The sequence below is a fragment of the Sminthopsis crassicaudata genome, chromosome 5 (assembly GCF_048593235.1).
Source record: "Sminthopsis crassicaudata isolate SCR6 chromosome 5, ASM4859323v1, whole genome shotgun sequence".
Lineage (NCBI taxonomy): Eukaryota > Metazoa > Chordata > Mammalia > Dasyuromorphia > Dasyuridae > Sminthopsis > Sminthopsis crassicaudata.
Window position 1 is genome coordinate 161,939,267 of NC_133621.1, and position 15,058 is coordinate 161,954,324.

Here is a 15,058-nt window from a genome sequence, read left to right on the forward strand (position 1 = left end):
AATTTCCCATTTCTCCTTAATGTTATCCTCTTCATCATGATCTCCCAGTCTCTCCATCTTTGAGTACCATCCCAAGACATTACCTTTGTTTCTGACTATACTTTCTTTACTCTGTTGAACTAGTTCAGCTCTAACACTATCTTCTATGCTTGAATCCCTTGCTTTCCTGTGCTATCACTGAACTCCAGTACCATATCATAACTCCACTATTTGGCTCCTTTGCTTTTAGGTGCTTTTGAATGGGCCTGGAGGAAACAGCAAAATGGTACAGACTGGGTCCACTGTAAATACCCACTAGTATCTTCTCTTCTAATGGATGAGTTCCTTCTTTGGAGGAAATGCCTGTGCCATCCATTCTCACTTCTAACCCAGCTGAATTCTTTCCAAGTGCTTTCCCTCCTCACCTCTACAACTCTCCTCACTTTTAGCTCCTTGTTATGTCTTTCCCCTGAAGTTAGAAACTATCTTTTCTGCTTGTACTGGTACCTCCATGTTCAGCAGTGTCTGCAACATGATAAGCATCTGGTAAATATTTAATCAAATCTTAACTGGAACCCTCACTACAAGCAGTTAATCCTAGTATTCTGTTCTAAATGATTATCTGTTCCATTGGCCACAGCAGCTATTCCAGACCTGTGAGACTCCTTTCACCTACCTTCTTAGGTGAGTTTCTCGATTCATACTTCACCAAAAATTAAGGCCATTCACCTAGGCTTTCCTCTTTCCTTTTCATATCTTATTCTTCTTTATATTTTAATATAATACAGTTCTTTGCTACCACAAAAAAAAAAAAAAAAGCTGACATAAATACTTTTGTATTTGTAGGTCTTTTTCTTTTGATCTCTTTGCAATGCAAATATAGCAATGATATTGCTGGGTCAAAGTATATATATACTTTTGTAACCCTTTGGGTGTAGTTCCAAATTGTTCTCCTGAATAGTTGGACCAGTTCACTAAAAGTTCATTAGAGTACCTATTTTCTCTCAATCCCTCTAGCAGTTTTTCACATTTGACAGGTATGATATGGTCACTTCAGAGTTGTTTTATTTTGCAATGCTTTAATCTTTTCTCTTTGAACCAGTTCCAGAGAGTGAGGTTCAAATATTGCCTTCTTTCTCATTTCCCCCTCCATTGTAAAAATTCTTCCTTGTGTGCTTCTTTCATGTGAAATGATTTTCCCCATTTTGCCTCTGTCTTACCCCTTCTCCCAGTACATCCCTCTTTCTCTCTCCTTCAGTTGTTTTAGATGATCCCAATGTAATTTCTTTACACTCATGCCTTCTATGTAGATGGTTTCAGACTGCCCTAATAATGATAAAGTTCTTATGAGTTATATGTATCATCTTCCCATAAAGGAATGAAGTTTGCCTTTATTGAATCCATTATTTTCTTTCATGGTTACTTTTTCATGCTTCTCTTGAGTTTTATGTTTGGGTATTAGATTTTTTATTCAGCATTGATCTTTTCATCAGGAATGCTTGAAAGTCATCTATTTCATTAAATATTCATTCCCCTCCCAAAGGTTTATACTCCTTTTTGTTGGTTTATTCTTGATTGTAATCCTTGCTTTCTTCCCTTCCAGAATATCATGTTCCAATCCCTTCATTCTTTTAATGTGGAAGCTACTAAATCTTGTGTGATCCTAACTATGGCTTCACAATATTTGAATTGTTTCTTTCTGACTGCTTGTAATATTTTTTCCTTGACCTGTTTGCTCTGGAACTTGGCTATAATACTCCTAGGAGTTTTCATTTTGTGATCTCTTTCAAGAGGTTATCAGTGAATTCTTTCCATTTTCATTTTACCTTCTGATTTTGGACAATTTTCTTGATCATTTCTTGAAACATTTCTACACTTTTTTCCCCTGATAGTCTAATAATTTTTAAATGATCTCTCCTTGATCTATTTTCCAGGTTAGTTTTATTATTTCTTGAAGTCTTGTGAAAAAATTTGCTTAGACTTGCCCAACTCTGATCTTTAAGAAATTATTTTCTTAACTATCTTTATGTGTATTTGGAAAAATAAAATGCTATAGAAGGTTTAAAAAATAATGAGGCATAATACCAAATTTATGGGATATGGCTGAAACAGTTTTAGGGGAAAGTTTATGTCTCTAAATTTTAACATCATTAAAAGAGAAGAAGGGTAGCTAGGTGGAGCAGTGGATAGAGCACCAGCCCTGAATTCAGGAGGACCCGAGGTCAAATCTGGTCTCAGACACTTAACACTTCCTAGCTGCGTGACTCTGGGCAAGTCACTAAACCCCAGCCTAAAAAAAAAAAAAAAAAAAAAAAAGAGAGAGAGAGAGAGAGAGAGAGAGAGAGAGAGAGAGAGAGAGAGAGAGAGAAGAAAAAAATAGATCAATGAATTGGATATGCAACTAAAATCTAGGAATGGAGGAACAAATGAAAAAACCTTAAACATCAGAAAGTTGAGAAAAATTTTAAGAAAAAGAAAAAAAAAAAAAGAAAATGTTATTTTTCTTTTCACCAATTGTGCTTTTTAAAGTGTTCTTTTCTTCAGGGTATTTGTGTGTGTGTGTGTGTGTGTGTGTTTTTAACCATTAAGCCAGTTCTGGTTTTTAAGATGTTATTTTCTTCAGAATATTTTTGTGTCTCTTTTAACAAGATATTAATTTTCTTCCTAATTTTCTGGCATCACTCATTTCTTTCCCTAATTTTTCTTCTACCACTCTTAACACACTCTTTAAATCTTCCAGGAATTCTTGTTGAACTTGGGAATAATTAGCATTTTTCTTTGAGATTTAACTTCTTGCTCTTTTCATATTGTTAGTCTTTTTCTGAGTTTATTTTAGTCTTGCCTGCCACCTTAGTTGCTTTTTGTGATCAAGGTTTTTTGTTAAATTGTATGCTTATTTTTCCAGCCTGTCTTGACTTTGAACTTTATGTTTAAAGTTGAGTTCTGTTCATCTGAGAGTGGGGAAACCTTGTCCCAAGCTTCAGGCTTTTTATGCTGCTATTTTCAGTTAGTCCTGGGATCTGCAAGTTTTCAATGCTTGCAAGGTGAAGTTATCTGGGGAGAGGTGTGGTCTCTGCTCTCCCAATCTTGTTCTGGTCTTTACCTAGGAAGACCCCTGCTCCCCTTGCAGGCAGAAGTGCTGCTGTTTTTCAGGACTTTGGACCTGGGACCAGAGCCTTTGCTACTTTGCATTTATCACAAAAGCTCCTTTCTGACTTGGAACTATAATACAGAACTCTTTGGATAATAGAGTTGCCAACCAATGCCATCTGCCTCCAGTGCCATCCAAGAGTCCCCAGTAATCTCTCTCTGATCAATTTTCTGACCCCCTTAGTGTCTATGAACTGAGAGCTCTTAAAGTTGTTAATGCTGCTGTTATTAGCTGCCTCCAAAGTCCGCTGCCACTAGCCCATGCTTTTAGGCCCACCCCCCTTCTTCAGTACAGACCTCTCCTGCTGATCTCCTAAATTGTTTTAGAAAAAATGTCTTTCTTTGACCTTTTGTGGATTTGTTGTTCTAAAATTTTATTTGAGGAGTTATTTTAAAGTTGTTTGGAGGGGAATGTTGGAAGAGTTTAACTAGGTCAAAAAGTTATCAAACTGTGCATACCCTTTGATCCAGCAGTGTTACTACTGGGCTTATATCCCAAAGCGATTTTAAAGAAGGGAAAGTGATGTGTACGTGCAAGAATGTTTGTGGCAGCCCTCTTTCTAGTGGCCAGAAACTAAAAATTGAGTGGATGCTCATCAGTTGGAGAATGGATGAATAAATTGTGGTATGTGAATGTTATGGAATATTATTATTCTGTAAGAAATGACCAACAGGATAATTTCAGAAAGGCCTGGAGAGACTTACATGAACTGATGCTGAGTGAAATGAGCAGGACCAGGAGATCATTATATAGCTCAACAACGATACTATATGAGGATGTATTCTGATGGATGTGGCCATCTTCAACAATGAGATGAACCAAATCAGTTCCAATAGAGCAGTAAGGAATTGAACCAGCTACACCCAGCAAAAGAACTCTGGGAAATGACTATGAACCACTACATAGAATTCCCAATACCCCTATTTTTGTCTGCCAGCATTTTTTATTTCCTTCACAGGCTAATTGTATAGTATTTAAAAATCCGACTCTTTTTGTACAGCAAAATAACTGTTTGGACATGTATACATATATTGTATTTAATTTATACTTTAACATATTGAACATGTATTGGTCAACCTGCCATCAGGGGGAGGGAGGTGGGGGGAAGGAGGGGAAAAATTGGAACAAAAGATTCCAATTGTCAATGCTGTAAAATTACCAATGCATATATCTGGCAAATAAAAAGCTATAATTAAAAAAAAAAAAGTTTAGCTAGGTTGCTCCCTCTACTTTGCTGCCTTGCCCCCCCCTTTTTTATGAACCCTTCCCCTCCTGTCTTTTTTAGTTATTAGTCCCAACCTTATTTTCACTTTCTTTCTAATCATCAATCTTTTCTGATGTACTGGTTCCTTCCCAGATAAGATTTCCAGCTCTCCCCCATCCTTGAGTAACCTTCACTAGATCTTATTTGTCAACTATTGTCCTATATCCCTCCTTTTCTTCTCAGCTAAATTCCCTGAAATAGTCTTTCTTCTTCTATCTCCTGACCCCATGCTGTTAGTATCATCCTAAGGTTTTGTACTATCTACATACTAGCTTATATTTATATTTCTTTTATGTCATCTTCACTCCTTGAGGGAAGGGAAATTTTGTTTTTCCTCTGTATCCCCAGCACTTAGCATAGTGACTAGCATATATTAGGTGTTTAATAAATGTTTTTTTTTAATTCATTTAAGAAGTAGTTTCTCTGTATTTCAATTTCATTTAACACAAATATACTTCATTGAGGAAAAGAAATATCCAGATTATCCGTGTCTAAAAATGTGTATTTTATTCTACATCTTGAATCCATCATCTTTTTTTTTTTTTTTTTTTTTTTAAAAGAAGTAAGAAATGTTTCCTTATTGGTTTTCTGGAATTATGGTTGGTCATTGCATTGATCAGCTATTCTGGAAACAATGTTTTCAGGTTTTGGTTTTTTTTTTTTTTTCTGCCACTACAAAATAAAAGAGATGGTAGATTACAGTACTTCTCTCTCTGTTCTCGTGGGAGTATAGGTTTAGAAGAGACATTTTTGAATTAAAGGATTACAATTTAATGACTTTTGGAGCCTAGTTCTAAATTGCTTTCCAGAATGTCTAATCTAATTCCCAATCCACTATTCAATACACTAATGTGCCTGTTTTTCCTTTTGCCCCTCCAGAATTTGTCATTTCCCCACTTTATTAGCTTTACCAATATTAAGACTTTGAGTTTAATTTGTATTTTTAAAAAATTATCAGTGATTTGGAGCACTTTTAAAAGTTTGGCTTTTTACTTTATTAGAAAATGGATTTTATTTTTATAAATTTGAATCATTTTTATTTCTTGGAAATGAAATCTTCATCAGATAAAATATATGCAAAGATTTTTCTCCCAGTCATTCTTTCTTTCTCTTCTAATTTTAGTTGTACTGATTTTGTTGGTACAAAACCTTTCAATGTGCAAAATTGTCCTTTCTAGCTTCTGTGATCCTCTTTTATGAACTTTTCCCTTAGTGATAGATCCGAAATTTTTTCCCTTCCGCCAATCATTTATCATATGACATTTTATACATAAATAATGTGTCCTTTTAGAGCTGAGGTAAATGATTTCATATAAGTTTTACACTAGCTCCTGTGCTCCTTCTTTAAGTCTATAGAAAAAGAGTGCACAATCTGTCGAGGGAGGTGTCCCCAGTTAAGTTGCCCTGTCAGAACAAAGCTTTACTAGCTCCAGCCTTCTTAAAACAGTATGCCATTGAGGCAGTCAACCTACAAATGCTCAAAACACTCCCCTCCCCATCTCATATTCCCTGTCTTGCCTGACTTTTCAGAGCAGTGCTGGCCAGATTCTCAATGAATGAAATATGACTCAAATTCAAGTATATAAATGTGTTCCAAAAGTCCCAGTATAAGCTTTAGTAATTTAAACATAAAACTTTTGGGGATACCCCCCCATAAATTCATGGTTCAGCCCCTCACCCTTAGCTTGTTTACCCCTTGTTTTAGATTTCGTCTCAATTTATTCATAGAGCAGGACAGCTAGGTGGTATAGTAGGTAGACTGGTTCTGGTTCTGGAATCAAGAGGACCTGAATTAAACTTTGACCTTAGACACTTTGTGACCCTGGCAAGTCATTTTTTACCTCAGTTTTCTCATCTGTAAAATGAGTTGGAGGAGGAAATGGCAAACCACTTCAGTTTCTTTACCAAGAAAACCTGAAATGGGATCACAAAGAATTGACACAATTGAAAAATGATTGTTTATAACAAATTTCATAGATCACAGACAATTAATTTATTAGCCACGTTTTAAAAATGGAAAGGAAATAGACCAAGCATTATCTGCCTATTTGTATCTGTGATACAAACAAGTATCAGCCTAACCATTTCCAGAAAGTGTGTGTGTGTGTGTGATCCAGTTCCTGTATAGATTGTATCAAGAAAACTCAAGGGAGAAAAGGGGGAAGAGAACAAAAATTGTTCTCCACCTCACCAGTTGATGATTTTAAAAGCTTCCAGTTTCATGTCACCAGTCTAGACTTACTTAGTCCTGGAAGGGCACTGGATTCTGAAAGAGTACTGAATTTAGAGTCAAAAGTAGATGGGTTTGAAGTCAGTATGTTACCTTTTTTTTTTTTTTTTTTAACCTTTGTTACACTGGACAAGTCCCTTAATCTTTTTGGGCCTCAATTTTCTCATCTGTAAAACTAGGCAGTTTGTCATAGCTTTTAAATCACACTCTTCATTTGTAGTGACCACTCAAGCAAGACTGGTTCTGTGCTATTTCTTGAATACTTTCCCAAGATTTTTTTTCACCTTTGTACCTTTGCTCATACATTGAATGTCTGTCTATTCCTGCCTTCTAAATATAAGTCCTGTTTTCATTAAGATATAGCTCATATATCATCACCTCTGTGAGATCTATCCAGAATTTGGATACAAAACTTTAGTTTTGTAAAATGAATAGGTTGGTCAGGTTGATTTCTGATATTGTTTTTAGCTCTGAATCCATGATCATCACGATTTGTCCTGTCTTCTCCTAACATTTTGTTTATACTTGTCAGTTCATCGAGGTAGTATGATGTGGTGGAATGTATACTGATTGATTGAAAAGGTTATGGGAGCCTAAAACAACATACCAGACTTCTATGAAGACTAGTCACAACTTTGCACTTATCTCTAGAGGATTCAATAGAAGTTCTATATAGACTTGGTGAGCAATTGCAGGAACAACAGGTGTTGTTGCTCAGCTTATGGTATAAGAATAATATCCACTATAGGATAGCACTAGCTTTCTTAGACCATGAAACATTGCTATCTTTATTTCCCCATCCATTATTACAGGGACAATAGGAACATACCCAGGTCTTTCTAACCCTCTGTGAGGCAGTAATTTAGATCTCCTTCACGGAACTTTAAGATCCAGCAACCCTGGCCTTGCTATTTCTTGCACACAATGCTCTATCTCCTAACTTGGTGCCTTTCAGAGGCAGTCTCCTACACCTGCAGTGCTTTCTTTATTGCTACCTCCTGTTTTCCTTAGCTTTTTAAGACTCAGTTCAAATTCCACCTGATGCATGCCTTATTCCTGAAATTTCTTATAATTGTTTGGATGTTGTCTTTCACATTAGGATGTGAGTTTCTTGAGAGTAAGGGCCATATTTTACCTTTCCTTATAGCCTCAGCAGTTAGAATGGTGCCTGGCACATGATAATTAAATGCTGACTGAGTATACCTTGGAGTGGGCAGCAACTTTAATATATCAGCTGTTTAAAGTGAAGTTCTTCTTATTGATGGGGATATCCCCCTTTCAAACAATGTACCTTGCTGGAATAGGAACAACAGTCTTCGAGAGGCTCTATAAAAGATTCGTCATCTGAGAGCAATCTTGGGCTTAGCCAGAAACTGCTTGCCTAAACAGTGACAGTATCTAGTTCACTATGGATTGTGCGTCTGCTGTGGCATTCTTGATCAGCTTAGTGAGGTTATTGGGTCTGGGATTAGGACCATAGGAAGATCATTAGGCCATGGAAAGACGAGCCCTCTGCATCTGGGCAGAGTAGCTAAGGGGAAGCCTTTTGGAGATCCTATGAAAACCCTATTACTGGTGTGTTTTATGCTGGAATTCTGATTACCTGCTTTTCTACAGGGGAAGAGGCCCACCAATGGGGAGGAAAAGAAGTCTCATGCATATGGCAAAAGCCTCTCCTCTGGTCATACTTGATTGAGAATTCATTTGCTTTAATCCTGAGTAATTCTAGAATCTCAGTGAATTATTGAGCTACAGGCTCAGAGCTGAGGCAACAAGAAGAGTATCTTTGAATGAGTTCTCACTGCCAAAGGGAGACTCATTACAATAAGCTTAGTGGCAAGTGGGGATAGATGGGACAGAACTAGGTAGCTTTGGGGATGGTTAGCATGGCCATGGAATAGTGTTCAGGTTGCAATGGTTCAGGGACTATAATTCCTCCCCTCTTTTGAAGGCCAGATCAGTAACTTCATTGAATGTGAAGGATGAACATTCAACACTTTCCAAACTTGTTTGGTTGAACACAACCATGTGCCATGACTAAAAAGTAACATATAGACAAAAATAGAATAGCTTGCTCTCAAGGGACTTCTCATATTCTATCAGGAAGAGAAAACAATCAGAAAAATAAAAAATAAACATGAGGTAGTTTGGCAAGAATGGTACGAGTACTGGGAAAGATTGAATTAAGAATGGCTTCATGTAATTAAGCTGAGTCTTAAAGGAAGTATGGGATTCTATGAAGTAGAGAGTAGGAAGGCATCTAAGCCTAAACTATTCCAACTAGAACCTTGAATCAAAGTTAAGTCTAATATTATTTTTTGCTTATAAATATGACCTTCTAGGTGGCCTTGATTTATATAGATTAGGGGAAAATCCTAGCAGACAATATTTAAGTCTTTTGTCTAGGTTGAGATGCCTCAAATAGAAAATGAGAAATAAGAGGATCATCTACCAACATAAACCAGCCCTTTAATAGAAGGGCAGGAAAAAAAAAAAAAAAAAAGATCTGTGAGTACAAAGTGTTGGGCACAGAATATTAATTATTTTTGGTATATATCTTTAGTTGAGCTGAATAGCAGAACCAAAGAAGGTGAACAGTAGCCAATGTGTATAGAAGAATCGCACATGTAGCAATAGTCAGGGCACACCAGATGTTCTTTTCGGTGTGAACAAACTCCCAGCTACAGGGGAAAATCACAAAATCATTAAAGTTGGATGGTACTTAAAAGTTGTCTCTTAGTCTATTACCTCAAAAAAAAAAAGGATTCTACAATTTCTTCCCCTGTGCTTTTTGTTATATGCTTTTTTTTTTTAAACTCTGGTGCTAGCCTTTTCTTTCTTCATGATCCTAAAGGTAACCAGTCAAACTTCATATTGTCATCTACCCTTAAATCTCTTTACTCTTATGTACTATCCTGTTCAATTTCAAATTCTAATCCTGAGTTATTCTACTTTTCCCCCTATATGCAAATGAAAGAAGTATCAAACTGTCCTAACTGGGTTCACTAGTCATTATTCTTATCTGGGCCATCACTCCTATACACCAGTCCTTTTTATTAATCCTTAGCTGATTCTATTCTATTCCTTTTTGTATCTATTGCAAATCTTTTCTTTCCTAAAGCCACCTAAGCCATTCCCTTTCCCTAAGACAACAGTTTTGCCAAATATTTAACTGAGAAAATTGGAGCTGTCCATTGTGAGTTTTCTTCTTTCCAATTCTACATGATTTAAATGTCTCCCTTTTTTGTGATGGTCTTTGAGCAAGCTGCCTTTATTCTCTCCTGCCTTTTCTGGGAATACTCCTCCCAAAATTTTCAGCCTCTCCTTATTCACTGGCATATTGCCTACTGCCTAAAAACATCTCCAGATCTTCATTCATAAACAATAGCAACAAAATCATTGTTTGTTTAATTATGCTACTCTTACAAATGATTTTTCTCTTCACAGCCAAACCTATCACTGTCACTTCTCATTTATGTATAAACCCCTAACAATATGACTTCTGCCTTGACCTTTCCAATGTTAGCACCTATCATGGCCTCAGCAGGACCCAAGTTCAAATCTGGTCTTAAGACAAAAGCAAGCCACTTAACCTTGATTGCTTCTTAGAACAAACAAAAAATTGCCAAATCTGATGCTATTGGCATTGTTTTTCTGCCATTTAACTTATCTGTACTATTTGATACTTTTGAATAACCTCTCTGTAGGTTTTTTTTGACACTGCTCTTTCCTCTTTCTCCACCTGATTGATCTATTTTGTTGGCTCCCTCACTTTCTTCAGCATAAATCCTTCTACTTGGAATACCTGAGAGTTCTGTCCTGGGTTCTCTTCTTTCCCAAATCTACTGCCTTGTAGTAACTCTTGACTCTTCATTCTTCCTTACCTCACCTATTCCATCAGTTCTTAACTCTTAATTGATTCTACTCTATATCATCCCTTGCATCTGTCCCCATTTCTTTACTTAACATAGGTGCCATGTTGAACTAAGGTTCAAGTTCTTAGCTTTCACTTGGACAAAGTCTCTAAATTGGTTTCCCTATCATATCTTTATTCTTCTATTCATATTCCACACAGTTGCCCAAATAGTATACTTTGTGGAAATGTGAATGGAAGAATTGCACATGTTTAACATATACTGGATTATTTGCTGTCTAGGGAGGGAGAAAATTTTGGAACACAAAATTTTACAAGGATGAATGTTGAAAACTCTTTGCTTGTATTTTGAAAATAAAAGAAAAACCAAAATAGTATTCTTAGAGGAAAAGTCTAAGCATATCGTTCCCCTCCTTAAAAGTTTCAGTAGTTCCCTGTCATCTAAAAACAAATAGAAATTCTTTTGTATGGGATTTAAAACACTTCACAACCTGGCACTTTCCTATTTTCCAAGTGTTCTACATTTTACTCCCCTCTGCTTACTTTTCAGTCCAGTGACCCTGGCCTCTTGATATTCTTCAAACAAGGCATTCAATCTCCAAAATCTGGGCCTACTACTTGCTCCTTGATTCAACCAGGCTTATAAAACTGACATGGCCAGCTTGTACCGAAGTATACAGTTTTCCTACTATACACCATAAAAATGAACCCCAAAGATAATATAAAAGAGATAGAACACGTTATTTTTGCCTTAACTTATTTTTAGTCTGTGAGGTGGCAGGCTTAGGCTTATTTTATTTTCATCTCTGACTCAAAATGTACTGGCCAGTTAGAAATGGATTCACTTAAGGACAGCTAAACATTCATCCCAGAATGTAGCTACTGGCAATCTAAGCATGAGAAAGGGCCTCCGAAAATGAGACTGTCATATACAGAGAATTAAGCAAACAAATACAGATAGCTAGTTATATGTATATAATTTAATACAGAAAATGCATATTAAGAAATTAGTCAATGTACATATAAGAAAAACCTACAATATAAGCAGTTTTATTTTGCAATCATTTTGTTTTTATGACTCTTAAGATGTAACTTGATCATTTAAGAAAATGAATTAACATCTGTTCTCGTCAACAACTGAATAAGCATGTACTGTACAAACCTATTTGTGCTTAATAACTAAAAAACAAAGTTAACATTTTTACACCACAAACTGTTTCATAAAATCAAATAAACTTAACACTTATCTACTTCACATATGCCCACAATTTTTATTTTCCCTATCTCAAGTTAAAGCGCATGGTGCCCAAATAAAAAGCATACCAAAAAAAATCTAGTATGCTTTCTCTAGCTACAGTAAATTATAATGCAAAAAAAAAAAAATAAAAAATCCAAAAGGATTCATTTTTAATGGATAATGAATAAAACGAACTGATCAGTTTGTTAGAAACACTTCAAACAGGGAAGTCTGTTTCTTGATTAAACCTATAATTGCTTCATATTTTCTGCTCATTACAGTGCTTTAAATTGATCAATGAAGTTTATATTTTGATTACATTAATTTATCCAGATATCAGAGTGCAAAGCTGGCATAAACTGAACAGAAAAAAATGAAGCTCATTTTAATGGAATCCCTTATGGACAATCAGTGACTCATTTAACACAGAGGAGCTTTTCTTTCTTCTAAAACAAATGTAATGGGCCAAAATATTTGAGGAAAAACACACAAAGGTACCATTCTTAAGAAGATGAAGTCAACATTTACCAGAAAGGGTGGGGATTTTTTTTGTTTTGTTTTGAGATGGAACATCAACATTTATATAATGCAGTCCATAACATGAATCTGCAATGTATCTATGTCTGGCAGAATTTCTCCACACTTGGGGCATGAATGGATTGGAATATTCCTTTGCTGTTGCTGCTGCCGCCAGCTTCTATCATCAGCTCCTGTGAACAAAGCATCCATCTTATGAATTATTTGTTGTAAGTAGGGCTTTTTAAAAAACATACCATTTGATAAGCTTAAGTTTAGAGTTTATTACTCACTAGCACATGTAACCAAATTTCTAATAGCAATTTTTGGTGGGTGCTTTTTAAAAAGGTTCCATCAATTCACTGACTTATAGCTGAAGTTGTTACACTAGTTACACACATTACAGGAAAAATCATATCTAGTACATAAATTATCTCGTATGCCTGAGAGTCACCTGGCCTCAGCTCAAAAGTTTCTACTGGAAAAAGACTATTTTACAAAGCAGCTATAATACCTTGCCTTCTGTATTTCAACTGGAATTTGAGTTCTGACTAGAAAATAATTAGGAATAACTTAGGAAATAGTTAAAATAACTAGGAAATAATTTAGATGTGTAATGACTGGAAGATTAATAAATAAATTATGACATTTCTGTGGGAAAATATAGTACCTTAAAAGAAATGAATACCAGGAAATAGAGAAATATATGAATGGTGTGAAGTGAGGTCAGTAGAATTGGAACAACATACAAACTGACTTACACTGATGTAGACATTTTATATTTTATATGTGGCAAGGAGTTGGCTTAGTTCTGGGGAGGCTTAGATTTACATGCTGAGCACATGTAAGCTGGAAAGCCATGAGCAAGTTTAACCTTTCAGCTCCCTAGGCAAACCCCACTATCACCAGGTAACTAGATGTCTCTATATTTGCAGTTTCCACGCTGAAAACCCCACACATCTGACCTTTACCATTCCTTCTTCTTCCTCACTCCCAAAGAAAAGCAGAGTCAAAGGGATTTTTACTTTGGATGAGGTTGGAGGGACATACAGCAAATTCATCCTTTTGTCAATTTTATAGAACTTTAGAGTTGCAAGGGATCTCAGAGACCATTTAGCTCAATTTGTATTTGAATAATAATTCTTTCTATAACATGTTTGACTCATTAAAATACTAGGCAACAATGTTTTTGTTTTATTCCTTTTTTGTACAGTTATCTTTGTTATTAATTGCATGATTTTTAAAAGGACTAATACATTAGACAATCACAGAGGTGCATGCATGTGTGTGCATACTTTCTTCTCTTCCCTTACCACCTTCTATAAATATACTTCATTATGTATATTTGTGTATTTGTGATTGATTTTCCCCTTTAAAGTTGTCTTCGAAATTCATTTTAATTTTATATAAGTAAAATTGCTTAGTGAAGGCAAAAGGATTCGAAGCATTCAGCATGATTTATTCTAGTTCTGTCCCAAGAAATCGCTGTATTCTAATAGGTAGTGTTCATTAAATCTTAGTTGAATGAAAACTTATCAACAAAATAAAAGACAGTTAATATTCTCTTATAGCATCATATTTGAAATGGAGGTATTAAAGTGATGACTTGAAACTAGTCTAGCTTTGCCAAGGAAAAAGTTTAAAAGCTAATACACAATTTTAAAGTGGGACTTTTGGACTCTTAGTGATCATCTTTAAATGACCTTTCAGCTATCATTTAGTTATTTTCTGGATTACTTTTCTCTTCTACTTATCTCAGTAAAATACATATTCCATGAGAACAAGGGGAGATTTGTCTTTCTACTTCTCTAGTGCACTGAACATTATTATGATAGACTTTCAGCAAATGTTTAGCAGAATCTACAAAAAGAGGGATGATACTTCTTTCTTCCCTAAGTTTAACCCCAAACTCAGAAAACTAATGATTTTTAGAGTTGCTACTTCAAATTAACTGTAATTTAATTAATTAGGGTATTCCTTCTATTAACTAAGACTGTAACACCTGCATGCATTAGGGGACTGTCTTCATGAGTTGCTATGATTTAAAGGATAAAAATAACATCATTATTCATTATCTGGTAGACAACATTCTAGTGATGATCCTCTGAGATGCCACTGAAATTCATTTTACCAAATTTTAAATATTATATGTGAGACAGAATAAGAGATGTGGCTTTCCTGGGTAACAAATGCATTCTTTGAGAAAACCCTTGATAGCATCTGCCACTGCTTAGGGTTCACATAATATCCATGTGACTCACATGGATATTATGCTATGCATTATGAAAACAAAATAATAGGTTTAAGAATTTACCTCTCTGAACAAGGTAGGGTTGTTGGTCTTGTTCGTTTGTTGATCTGGCCCCATGACGGCTTTGCAGTTCCATCAAAGACTGTCTGCTAAGAATAAAGATTAGCACATAGTGATTTGCTAGCATTTTGAAAGATAGAAGTAACTAACAAAATCAAATAGATTGCAACAACATCAAGGAATCAAATAACAAATAGAATGATGGACACTGATCTAGTCAAAAGTCAGAAAGACCTGGTTTCAAGTTCCCCAGCTGAGGTAATTGGGGTTAAGTGAGTTGCCCAGGGTTACATAGCTAGGAAATGTCTGAGGTCATATTTAAATTCAGGTCCTCCTGACTTCAGGGCTGGTGCTCTATCCACTGTACCACCTAGCTGCCCCTCTTGGTAAAGATATTGCAGGGGTTTGCCATTTCTTTCTCTAGTTCCTTTTACAGATGAATAAATTGAGACAACCGGGGTATAAATTACTTGTCCAGGGTCACACAGTATCTGAA

The 15,058-nt window shown here is 35.6% G+C and overlaps 1 protein-coding gene across 8 annotated transcripts in view; it reads right to left on the reverse strand.

Moving 5' to 3' along the window:
• Window positions 1–11,460: 11,460 nt before the first annotated feature.
• Window positions 11,461–15,058, reverse strand: part of OPTN (optineurin) — a 49,096-nt gene continuing 45,498 nt past the window's right edge. For 4 of the 8 annotated variants that reach the window (XR_012482447.1, XM_074268629.1, XM_074268632.1 and 1 more), the window contains 2 exons: window positions 14,566–14,648; window positions 11,461–12,445 (listed from right to left, as the gene is read on the reverse strand). Coding sequence is in view for 7 of the 8 variants with exons in the window: in XM_074268629.1 (XP_074124730.1) it covers window positions 12,315–12,445; window positions 14,566–14,648 (214 nt within the window). In the remaining variant the exon portion in view is untranslated. Of the gene's footprint in view, window positions 12,446–14,565; window positions 14,652–15,058 lie in introns of all 8 variants that reach the window. The other 4 variants (XM_074268631.1, XM_074268627.1, XM_074268633.1 and 1 more) reach the window with 1 other exon arrangement.